Genomic DNA, 12,154 nt, shown 5'->3' with positions numbered 1-12,154 from the left:
AAAAATGATCATTCCTTTAAAGCCGTAGGAATCCAAACTATATGGCATTTTGTATAATTTAAAAAACAAAACTTCTCAGCCAAAACCAAAGACTGGGATTAAGGCTGAATATGTATTCAGCAATGAAGCATAAAAATCTTACAGGGATTTTGTAATTATTCCATCCCCCACCACACAGCAGAGCATTTAAGGCAGAGCACTCAATCTGCAGGATTTTCCTGGGATCAGCTGCAGTTTAGGGCATTTCCTGAACACCAGAAATTCCCAGAATCAAACAAAAGACTATTCTTCTAAAAGTATCCAGTGAGACCACTACAGGCAGCTCAAATGTCCACAGCAAACACCAAAGAACAAAAGAACTTTATTTGATCTACAATGCTTTCTTTAAGGTTTTCAGCCATTTTAGTGCACGCTTTTAAAACTAAGTTCAGGAGCTATTTTGTTTTCCATTTTATTAAAAAACTACACTGTATGGTGCAAAGAAAGGTTTGATCAAACACAGCAATGAAAATAGCCATGGCACTGACAAAGCACTTCACCCACCCATTGCCACCAGATTTCCAACTCAATGATTCTCTGCTCTTCACAGTCAAGTATACATCATTTCTGCCATGTGGGACATTTTCTTGGGAATATACAAGTAATATTCCATATAGCCTGAAAGATCTTCAATAGTCACGTCATCCACGAAGGCTCGAGCTTGCTCGGAACAAGACCGAGGAGAACCTGTCGAAGCCACAGTAGCGGGTGATCTTTTCTGCAAGGACTGAGAATGCACTCCGAGTACTGCCTTTTCACATTCTGACAGGACGCTTCGCAAGCCAGAGAAAGAATACACTTCCATGGCTTGCCACTTTTTGCACTGGCACTTCTTGTCCATGCAAGGGCACTGCTTGCCATTGCTGAGCTTGGATAATGCTTGGAAATCTGAAGGTTGACTAGAATCCAGGTTGGTTTCAAAGGATGAGGAAATAGCAGCACAACTCTCTTTCAAATTCTCTGAAGGATGTTTAGTTGTGGAAGCCACTAAAATTTCAGTTTTGACTCTTCGGTGACTACTGGCAGTGAAGTGGGAATCATTTCTTTCACCTGTGTATGGATCTTCTGTAGCACAAATGTCTGCACTGGTATTACTCTTTGAAGCCTCCGGCTGGTTTTTATGTTTCAACTGGCTGCTGGCTTTCATACTACAGTATGTAAACTTTGGAGGATGTAGGACAGGAGACTTGGAACGCCTGCGACGAGGAGTTCTTGCCGACCCTCTTGAAGGCTTCCTTATACACCTGTCATTGAACAATACACCAACAAACAGGTTACTCAGAAACCTCTTCCATAGTTTGAACGCTTTCTAAAATGGCCTCAGAGCATGGTGGTATCAAGTATCAAACCTAAATGATAATTATCAACAAAATCTGAACACTCCTCTGGGTTTAGAACATCAGCTGCAGACAACAATCACAAAAGAGAACTGCCAGTATTCGAAGACCCTGACAATGCTTCATGTCAGCTACAAATGACAACAGTGACTGTACTTTTAAATATAATGTGGAAAGTGGGTGGGGACTGGTTACTTCCACCCCAGTTTATGCTGCAAGCAAGAGGAGGAGAGTGACATGGAAGCAGCTAGAGTTTAGTGGAAAGTTGTAGAAGTGTTGTTGACCCAGAGGAGGCACAATTTACTGCTGTAAGACATTTTTTGTAACTAAACACCACACTAAGCTGCATAAATACTATACCTGCTACTAAAAAAAGCAGCAATGGACTGAGGCAGAAGGATGTATCCTATTCCTGAGAACTGCTAGCATTTATGATGTAATAGGAATTGAGCTGATGTATCATAGTTGGGAACCTACCAAATTTGTGGCAGAAGTTGGGTACACACTGGCTCCTTCAATCTTACAGGTTCCCCGCATACCTCACCCCGCTAATTGGTGGAGGGGCCTGGCAGCTCGCCACTTACCATTCCCTGCTTGCTCCTGATTGGCGGGGAAGCAAAAACCACGTTTTAAAATATGGTGCTATTTTTGCCTCCCTGCTCATCAGCAGCAAGCAGCAGAGCCACCATGGCCCCTCAGCCAGTCAAAGGCAAAAACGGTGCCATATTTAAAACCACAGTTTTCGCCTCCCCACCGAACAAGAGTGAGCAGCAAGTGGGAAGCGGGGAGCAGTGGCGCCCCTTCACCAATCAGTAGCAGTGGGGTGTATGAGGGAACCTGCAAGATTAAAGAAGCTGCCATGCACCCCACTTTTGCCACAAATGTTAGGTCCCTAGTCACAGTATTTGAATATATGGCTGTTATGTAAGAATCTAAAAATACTGATATGTACCCTAGTTATTGAAGGACTGTGCAACTTATGCTGGGATAGCAGAATGCTTATTATATGCCATAAGCCATAAACTCAAAAACAGTCTGGGAAGATTAGGAGGATGGAAGCACCATAATGGAACATCTGAGTACATTTTGAAAGACCCATGGGCCCAACTGCTACCTTTAAAGATCCTGGCTCTAAAAGTTAACAACTTGTTTTGCCAAAGCTAGAAACAGCAAAACAGAGCCACAATCAGTGAAAGTATGTTCTGATTCTTACAAAGAGAGGCAGTTACTTATTAGCAGTTTTTGTGAAAGGACAGGCTGAGGGCCAGGGGCTGTGGAGGAATCTGAAGGAACTGGGCCTTCTCAGGTTCAAGGAATGGCAAGCCTTAGGGGAAAAATTAGTACAAGACCAAAAGGAGAGCGCTCTCAAAGAAATCATGGATAACTAACCGAATTACTGTGACAGTATGTTACAGGTATGCCTCTAAGGGAGAAACAGCAAATAGTATTTGCTCCAACTATTTGTTGAAAGGCTCTTAGACAACAATCAAATTGAAATACTTTAAAGTTTTTTATAAATAAAAAATGAGAAAAAAAGTACAATTATAAAAATGTTTAATTAATAATAACCCTTTTGAAATGACTTTGTGCAAGTCTTCAGGATCTCAGATGAAGAGGGGAATACATGTACAGTCCTGTTAATTTGTTTTACCCATGCCACGTCTCCTTTGAACAGACAGACTGTGGTCTGGCTCCATCCGTAGCTGCTCTTATCGGTGCTCTCAGAATTGTCCCCTCACCCAGAGAGAGAGAGGCAACAGATCTGAAAGGAAAAATGCTGTATTAAGAAAGGGTTATAACGTATGCTCTCACACTGTCTGCAGACTGTGGTCACGCCTTATTCCTGTCAAAAAGATGTGCTACCAAAATGTAAATTCAAGTTCCAATTTCTATTGTTACACATTATTAAACAGACTCCTGGTTTCACTGAAAACACAAGGATAGGTCTTAGCATCAGGCCAAAGAGCTAGTTGGCAGGAAGGATGATGTGGCCATAGAAATGAAGCAGCTATTTGTGTGTTTCTCATTGATTCTCCCGGTTACATATCTGGTGTAGACAAATCCTCCTCAGAGGACTCCCTGCCACCTGAAGTTTTGGGGGATTAATTACATAGCATACCATTTCTGGACTGATCTGCCCTTTCAATCCTCCTGACTACATGTGGGAGAAGAGGAGAATGAGCCGGAAGAGTGGAAAGAATCATCAGGAAAGACAGCAAGAGTTTTACCAAGTGTGCTATTTCAGCAATAGTGCTGTTAGAAGAGCTGCAGGAGGTACATACAGTAAGGGCATTTCCTAAGTTTTTCCACCTAAAGAGCAGCTGGCTTTCCTGAAATTTATTTAACAGAAAACAACTTAATGCAGAAAAATGTTAGCAACTTAAAGCTCATCCCTAACTTCTTAAACTAACTTCTCATCCCTAACTTCTCCTGAGGCTAGAACAGTCCTGACTGGGTTATATACAGTCATCATCAATGCTAGGCACTTCCCCTATCTATATACTCCTGGAGGCCTTGCCCTTATGTGGAATCATGTGAAACACAACATATCTACACTAGATTGCACAGTTCTACTGTCTCACCCACTTGTTTAAAGAATAAATTAGTACTATGTAATACTGATGCATCCTATTCCATTAAAAACCATCAAATAACTGTTTCAAGGGAAGCCTGCAAACTTTTTCAGTAAGCTCCTGAGGGATGAGAAGCTAAGCAGGGTTAGTACTTGATTGGAAGACTGAAAAGGATACACAGGGTGACCAGGAATGCTACTAGTAAGGGTAATTAGTATCCTTCCTTCAAACTCAGTTGTGAGCCATTGCCCAGCATCATGGTAGCCAATGATGGAGTGCTAGAGTTCCTGTTCATGGGAGGTTATCAAAGGTTTTCAAAGCTCAAAGTTATTTTAAGAGTGAGTCCACTGATGTGGGCAAATAATTATCTCCTGACTTTTCTGTATTCTCTCTGCAGTTTCAAGATACAGTGTTCTTCACTCTCTATACTAGCTGACGGTGTGGTATTGTACTGGACACCAAGCAGCTGTTGTGCTCCAGAAGGGAATCTTTCAGTTGGTTGTCTGAAACAAACTTTTTATGCTCTTCACTTTGCCTGCCACAGAGGATAGGACAAGGCTGTAGGACCTAGGTAATACGTATAAAGTACTGACCCATGCAAAACAAATACACACATAATTTTTTGTTAAAATTTTGTGAACTTTATGATTTTTTTTGCCTGTTTACTTACCCTGCTGCATCCACCCTTAGCTTTTTGAAAGCTGTCTGAAGACTCTCTTCCTCTTCATCTTTTGCTTCCAAGTCCATTGATGGGCTGTCAGAGTATCACTGACTGGGCCATATATTGTATACTGAAAAATAGACAAATTTGTGATTTAATAGCAAGAACAGAAGACTTGTTTCTGAAAAGAACTCTACACAACTGAAAGATACTATACAGGATCAATCTCTCATCCTTCAGGTTAAAACAACTGCATTAGCACTTATTCTGCATAAACTGCACACTCAGCATTTGTTCACAACACAGAAGATGAAGTCCCTGCCTCCCAAAATTTACAATTTAACAATTTACAATTCACTAGACATATAGCATAAGATTTTGGCAAAAGGTATCAGTTTATAAAACAGTAACTCTGGCATTTTGATTTCCATGTAGGTACTTAACAGTGCAGTAGATAAGCCTAATTATGCAAATTCCTGTTGCAACAACATATGCTGTGGAATTTTAAAAAGTTTTATCAATAAGGTAAAGAGAAACTAACCATAGAAATGCAGGATTGGAAGAGGCATCAAGAGGTTATCTTGTTCTACCACCCTGTTCTGAAGCAGGATGGGTATAGCAGGATGGCTAGGTCATCCCTGATTGATTTGGTTAAACTAATTAAAAAGATCCCATAACCTCTCCAAGTAGACTATTCCCTTATTTTTCCTTACATTTAGAGAGCTTTTCCTAATACCTAAACTTAAACCTTTGTTTTCTGAAAATTAAACTAGTTTTTTTCTACCCATAACATACATAAAAAACAACTGATTGCTATCTTATTTATAAGCAACTTTTTTCTAGAACACACAAACTCAATTCTTTTCTTAGAGTTCATGTTTTCTAAAGCTCTTATCACCATTGTCCCTTCTGATTCTCCTTCTCAAAGCCATGATGATGGATGATCACTCACATATGAGTAAGACTGTCTTCCAAGGATCTTAATAGTGAGTCTTAATAGTGGGCTCCACAGCCCAATTCTAGATCCACATGTCTTGTCGCAGTGAGGACAGGTGTTTCCAGGAGGGATGGGCACCGTGTTGCTGCATTGGATGTTTTGATGTTCTTTTCACCTGTTCCTCTTTTCCTCTTCTGCCTGTTGACAAGCTGTTTTGAAGTGTTGAGGTCCTTCCCAAAGAGCCTTCCTCCATTTTTGCTGTCCTGAGCAAGGGTGTTCCAAGTGTTGTTGTCAGAGTTACACCTCTTCATGTTTGCCTTCAGGGTGTCTTTGAGGTGCTTTCTTTGCCCTTCACTACTTCGCTGTATGGTCATTTTAATCTCTGTACTACAGGGAAGGCCTCCTCAGCTCCAAGCAATATGAAATAAATCCCTTCCAGGCTTCCCATAAAACATTCCTGTTAATATTCTAGAACATTTACCTTTTTTACAAGATAAACATATTGTCGACTCATTCTGTTTGTGGTCCTCTATGCTCCCCCATCCGTTTTTTCAGTACCACCTCAGAAGTCATTCCTTATTTTATATTTGCACATTTGATTTCTCTTGTCTATGTGCAATATTTTGAAATTGGCTTTACTGAACTTTGACTTGTAGATTTCAGATCAAGCTTCCAATTTTGAATTCCAATCCTTTCTTCCAAGTGCATTCAACCCTCAGGCACTTGACATTCTCCGTATTTTATAAGTTCACTTTGTACTCTATCATCCAAGTAATTAACTAAAATATTTAACGTGCCCACAATAGGCTTCTACAGGACCCTACTTCAAATATCCTTCCAATCTGACAATGAACCATTGATATCTACTTGAGTAGATATTCAGCTGTGACCCACCTTTCACAATTTCATCTAAACTGTATTTCTCTAGTGTGCTTAAAAGATCATGTGGAAAAACGGCAAAAGCCTTACTAAAAATCAAGGTATCTCTTTTCTCTTGCCAAGCCAGTTCTCTCATCAAAGAACATTAGATTGGCTTGATAATTTGTTCTTGAAAAAAAATCAATGTTGGCTGTTTTCATTATCTTATCCTCTAGATGTTTGCAAATTGATCAATAAGTAATTTGTTCCAGAATCTTTCCGGATATTAAAGTCAGGCTGACTGTTCTGTAACTCCCCAGCTTCTCCTTTTCCCCCTCTTTTTACAGACAGGTAATAGGTCTGTCCTCATCCACTCTTCAGGGAACTCCCTATCCTCTTCTCAAAGATAACTGCTGATGGTTCAGAGATTGCTTAAACTAGTTCAGTGATTTTCAACCAGGATGTTGGGGCACCCTGGGATGCCATCAGATTCTCTAAAAGGTGTCACAGGGAATGTAAGGAGATACGGGAGGCGATAAGCAGATAAGAGCAGGCTCAGGCTTTCCCTGCCTGACTGCTCTCCTGCCCCCACTGTCTGACCCTTCTGCAAAGAGGCAAGCACTGTAATAAATGCATTCATTTTTTAAATAGGGTGCTCTGTTCAATATCTAAAAGTTATGGAGGAGCTTCTCAAGTCTAACAAGGGGTTCTTTGAGTCTAACAAGGTTTAGAACTACTGAGCTAGTTCCTTTAATGCTCAAGGAAGAATATCAGCAGGCCCCATCAGCTTAAATATATTATGTATTTATCTAAAAGTCTTTTATCTGTTCTTTACCTATTCTGGCCTGACATACAACACAAGAAACAAAACCTAAAAAACAGTATGTACACTCTTTGCTCAGAAGAATGCTAAAATCACACTAAGCAAGGCAAATTTCAGGCGCAGGGTGGCACTCCACCTAAGTGGAATGAGTTAGCAGGGGTGTCAACTCACCCTGGACCAGGTTCAGACTGCAGGGGCTCCTCCTGGGCTGGATCTGCAGGACCGGTAGCAACTGCAGTGGGGTCACATGCAGGCAGCAACGCTGAGCCACATTTGCACAGCAGTACAGGTCCAGGGACATGCAGCAATGTTGAGCTGTGTTTGGATGGCAGTACAGGTCCAGGGGAGGTGCCACTGATGGCCATGTCTACTAGGATCCAGGGACCCCAAATTCTGCAGACTGAACAGTCCCACAGGCTGTATTTGAACCCAAGGACAGATCTGACAGCCCTGATTTAGAGCTCAAAGCCATTCTATTATAGTTGAATTGCCTCATTTTGGGAATGTGATGCACATGGTGGGGGAGGAGCTTGAGAAGCAGAACAAGGTGCCCCCAGGGTCAGTGCAGAGGCAGTGTGGACGATGAAACAGTTAAGAGAGTTGCACTGCTTCTGCAACTTACCCTTCTTTAGACAGGATACACCCAGACAAGACTATAAGACCACAGTCAATAAAGTACTTACTGGCAAACAAATATCCTTCTGGGCATGTGCTCAGTCACTGCTAAACAATAAACAGTGTCCTGGATATGAAAATCTACCCACTATCTACCCACTACCAGACTCTTCAGTTGTCTGGAGAACAATCCAGTTTCAACTAGCAACAGGAACAAGAAGAAAGGCAGTTTCTGAACTGGACAAACCCAAACAGAAATAAGCCTGCCATGCTGAGTGTTGTTGGTTCCAACACAGGTTATTTTTAAACACTGAAAGTGATTGGCCAAATTAAGGGAACACTTATCTCCATAAAATGCTGTATTTAAAAAGGGAAGAGAACATTACCCTATTTTTAGTCAATGGCAAGATTGAATAAGCTTCTATCCACTCCAGAACTACAGTGTACTAATTTAATAGGACACCCTATTCAAGCCTGCAAGCAAAGTGCTCCCAAACAGAGAAAAAGTTTTAGCTTTAACTCTTGCGTATATATGCTAAATAATCCCAACTCTCCACCCTTGCTGCTACATGTAATAGGGTGTTTTTAAGCGTCTCTCAGGGGCATTGGGTGTTGGCTGCAGCCAAGGCCGGGGACTTTGACTGGGGTGTGCCAATGATCCTGCTGGGATTTAAAGCTGGAGATTCCTGGATAGAAGGTCTTGCTTCACTGCTCAGGGTGAGATTGACACCATATTTAGGGCCAGGAAGGAATTTTATCCCATGGTTAGACTGGTACAGACTTGGGGGAGCAGGGGTTGCTTCCCTCTGCCTGCTACCACAGGGTCAGACCAGGACCCTCCACCTAGGATTTCTTAAGCGCACATCAACATCCATTTACAGCAGCAGGATATCAGATGCCGCAGTCCCCATGCTTTCCCTGTGGCAAGTTCAGATGTGATGTCTTACGCTGTGTCAGGGCAGACGGTATTTTTACAAAGAGTTCTGATAATGGATTTGTATGGGGTGACTTAGATAGGGCCTCAGGCAAGGGGCTGGACTAGATGTGACCTATGGAGGTCCCTTCCAGCCCCACTTGCTATATGATCCTATATACAACTTGAAGAGAATTATTTCAGTTCAGAGGTCCCTGAAGGAACTATGTTCAGCCTTAACAAATCTGTCTGCAAGAAGCGAGAGATGCATAGAAAGTTTGTTATTAATGGCACTAAGGACAAGATCTACAACACAGGAACCACCTGCATGCCTAGATGGTTCCCAATAGTGCTTGGGGACTGTGACAGGTAGTCACTCTGGGCTGCCCTCAATGTGACCTGTCTCTGGGGCAACCGCCCGCCTACTCGCCTGCCACGCCTTCCCTTTCAGTTCAATGCGGTCACCCAGGTGGTGATTCATGTTCACCATAACCATGATCATCATAGCTGCTTCAAAGACACCCAGCTCCTGTCACAAAGTAGACAGGTTTTGTTCACACAGTGTCTCATAATTGGCCATGTATGCCTTTACCTTCTCCAACTCCCAGGTGATCACCTCCCTATTTTCTTTGGTCTGAGCATGATTTTCAAGCAGTTGGTTCCGCAGCTCTTGAACTAGTCGTTCTGCATGTATACACTTCTGCTGCCAGTCCGCCACCTCATCTTGCAACCCCCCCATTCGGTCCGCCTGACTGCGGACTTCTCTCTGCAGGACCCCTATTAGGTCTCGATGCCTCCCTCTGCATCATTTTAGGGTTGCTTCTCCTTGCAGGTCTGTGTTGCCGTTGCCTTTCTAAATACCTCTCTCGGTTCCTGTTTTAGCCCTAGGGTTCGTCTTTCCCTCCACGGGCACTTCGATTCCGTACTCGTACACGGCCTTACTTTCCCGGCCAATGCACCACTGTGACAGGTCGTCGATCTGGGCTGCCCTCAGTGGGGCCCACCCACCTGTCTCTGGGGCAACCGCCCGCCTACTCGCCAGCCATGCCTTGATCTTAATTAATTAATTAGTATTAATTAGCAGGAGGCTGCCCTTATACTGCCCCCTCCGCTAGGGGGCGCTATCTGCGGCTCCGTTTCCTCCCCTACACCGCAGTCCACACCTTGCCGAAGTTAACTCAGGTCTATCCCGATCTTGGCCCCTTCCTGTTCTCTCTGGGTCTTCTCTATGATGCTAGACTTCCTAAATGTTGCCCCCCTGTCTGAGGCTCGCCATGCCCCACTTGGGCTTCTCAGTAGTGCGACCCCCCCACTTCTGGGGCTCGCCGTGTCCCACTTGGGCTTCTCAGTAGTGCAACCCCCTATCCGGGGCTCCCAGTGCCCAAACTTGGGCTTCTCAATAGTGCGACCCCCTATCCGGGGCTCCCAGTGCCCAAACTTGGGCTTCTCAAATCACCCCTCTCTGGGGCTGGGGTCTCTGTACCCCGTACGCTGTGCCCGCTGGCGCTGGGGTCCCCACACTAGTGTGGGTCCCCTATGAGGCCTCCTCCAACCCCTAATAGCCTCACCCAAACCACCGGTGTAACAACAACAAAGCAAAACACACAAGCCCCTAGGCTATAACATAACGTAGAGCCGCTCGGCTAAAACAACACTGCTCAACTCAGGTCAAGCTATACCTGCAGTTCGGCTTCTCCTTGCATCCTGCCTTAGGGAGCTCCTGCCTCTCTGGCTGCTGGCAGGAAAGCCTCAGGCCTCTGCTCCTGGGCTTTATAAGGGCCAGGCCCTGCCCCCTCTGGTCAGCTGACCTTCCCTGGTTGCCCTGGCAACCCACAGCTGTGCTCCTTAGTCACTGCTAAGGCTTCTTCCCTAGCAGTTTTCCCCTCTTCAGGCACAGGGCAACTCAGTGCTCTGTGACAGGGACCCATTACTGTAGGACATCATTTAAGAACATAAAATTGCCATTGACTGGGTCAGACCATAGCTCCATCTTGCCCAATCTCTTGTGTCACAGTCGCTGATGTGCTCTTAGTGCTCCCCCCTTATTAAGGGGGGGCTTATAGCTAGTGAATAGCACATCAAAAGCCCCGTGTCAAACAGTCACTTGTGTACCCTTAGTGGTCACCCTTAGTAAGGGGCTCTATTTACAGCTCTATTTGGTGGGCACTGGCCCGTGTTCAGGAATGGCACACCAAAAGGCCTGCGTGTCACAGTGGCAGAGAGCAGGTGCTGAAAGGGAGACAAAGGGTCTGGCCAGGGTCTTTCCCACTGTTCCTCTCTCACTTGCAGCCTCCAGCATTTAAGGTCTAGGAAGCTGTCACTCGGAGCCTCTGCCCTGTGCTCCCTGCTCAATAGCTACTGATGCCCCTTTCCGCCAAAAACATGTGCGATCCCTTTTTGAGGCTGGCAAAACCGTCAGCTTAAACCACATCTAGTGGCAATGAGTCCCACATGTTCATGATGCGCTGAATGAAGAGCTTCCTGGTGGTAATTTTAAATCGACGACCGACTAGGTTCATGTTGTGACTTCTTGTTTTTGTCTGGTGAGGGTTGATGATAAAACACTGGGGACTGACTGGCTAAGCAGCAGCTCCGCAGAAAAGGACCTGGGGGTGACAGCGGACAGTGAGATGCATACGAGCCAACAGCATCCTGGGCTGCATTGGCAGGAGCATTACCAGCAGCTCGAGGGATGTGATTCAGCACTGGCAAGGCCACATCTGGAGTCTTGCGTCCAATTTTGGGCCCCCCACTAAAGAAAGGAGGTGGACAAACTGGGGAGAGTCCAGCAGAGTGCAATGAAAATGGTTAGAGGCCTGGGGCACACGACTCGTGAGGAGAGGCTGAGGGAACCGGGCTTATTTAGTCTGCAGAAGAGAAGAGCGAAGAGGGATTGAATAGCAGCCTTCACGGGGTTGCAAAAAGGACGGCGCTGGACTGTTGTCTGCGGTGGCAGGCGACGGAACAAGGAGCAACGGGCTCAAGCTGCAGCCAGGGAAGTTCAGGTTGGATATTAGGAAAGACTCTCTCGGCAGGAGGGTGGCGAGGCTGCCCGGGCAGGGCGGGAGCGGCGTCTCCGTCCGCCGAGGTTTTTCAGACCCGGGTAGACAAAACCGTGGCTGGAGCAGGCAGCGGAGCTGGGGCTGCTCCGCGCCGGGGGACGGAGCAGGAGAGCTCCGCACCCTCCCGCCGGCGCCCCGAGTCTCTGACTCCTCAGTGACTTTCCGCAACCACCCCTGTGCCCCGACCCCCACGCCCTTCTCCCGGCGGGAGGCCCGGCCCAGCCCCGCTGCGTCACTCACCGCCCGCTCCCAGCCTCGCCATCCGAGGGCTCCGAATAACAGGAAGTGACGCGCATCACGCGGCGAACAGAGCGTCCTGCTGTGCCCGCCCCGCCC

The 12,154-nt window shown here is 45.4% G+C and overlaps 1 protein-coding gene across 4 annotated transcripts; it reads right to left on the bottom strand.

Moving 5' to 3' along the window:
- Positions 1–341: 341 nt before the first annotated feature.
- Positions 342–12,148, bottom strand: LOC102568889 (oxidative stress-responsive serine-rich protein 1). 4 transcript variants are annotated; one of them, XM_006275228.4, is made up of 4 exons: positions 12,059–12,148; positions 4,620–4,740; positions 3,028–3,138; positions 342–1,283 (listed from the first exon to the last, which is right to left on the bottom strand). In XM_006275228.4, the coding sequence occupies exons 2-4, from the start codon at positions 4,694–4,696 to the stop codon at positions 590–592; spliced, it is 882 nt and encodes a 293-aa protein (XP_006275290.1). In that variant the 5' UTR covers positions 4,697–4,740; positions 12,059–12,148; the 3' UTR covers positions 342–589. The 4 variants fall into 4 exon arrangements, with proteins under 4 accessions (XP_006275290.1, XP_059589162.1, XP_014465181.1 ...); XM_059733179.1 differs by lacking the exon at positions 12,059–12,148 and adding an exon at positions 10,436–10,501; XM_014609695.3 differs by lacking the exon at positions 12,059–12,148 and adding an exon at positions 7,400–7,624.
- Positions 12,149–12,154: the final 6 nt, after the last annotated feature.

This window comes from Alligator mississippiensis, chromosome 9 (genome assembly GCF_030867095.1).
Source record: "Alligator mississippiensis isolate rAllMis1 chromosome 9, rAllMis1, whole genome shotgun sequence".
In the NCBI taxonomy this organism is placed as follows: Eukaryota; Metazoa; Chordata; order Crocodylia; family Alligatoridae; genus Alligator; species Alligator mississippiensis.
This window is presented reverse-complemented; position numbering and strand designations above follow the sequence as displayed.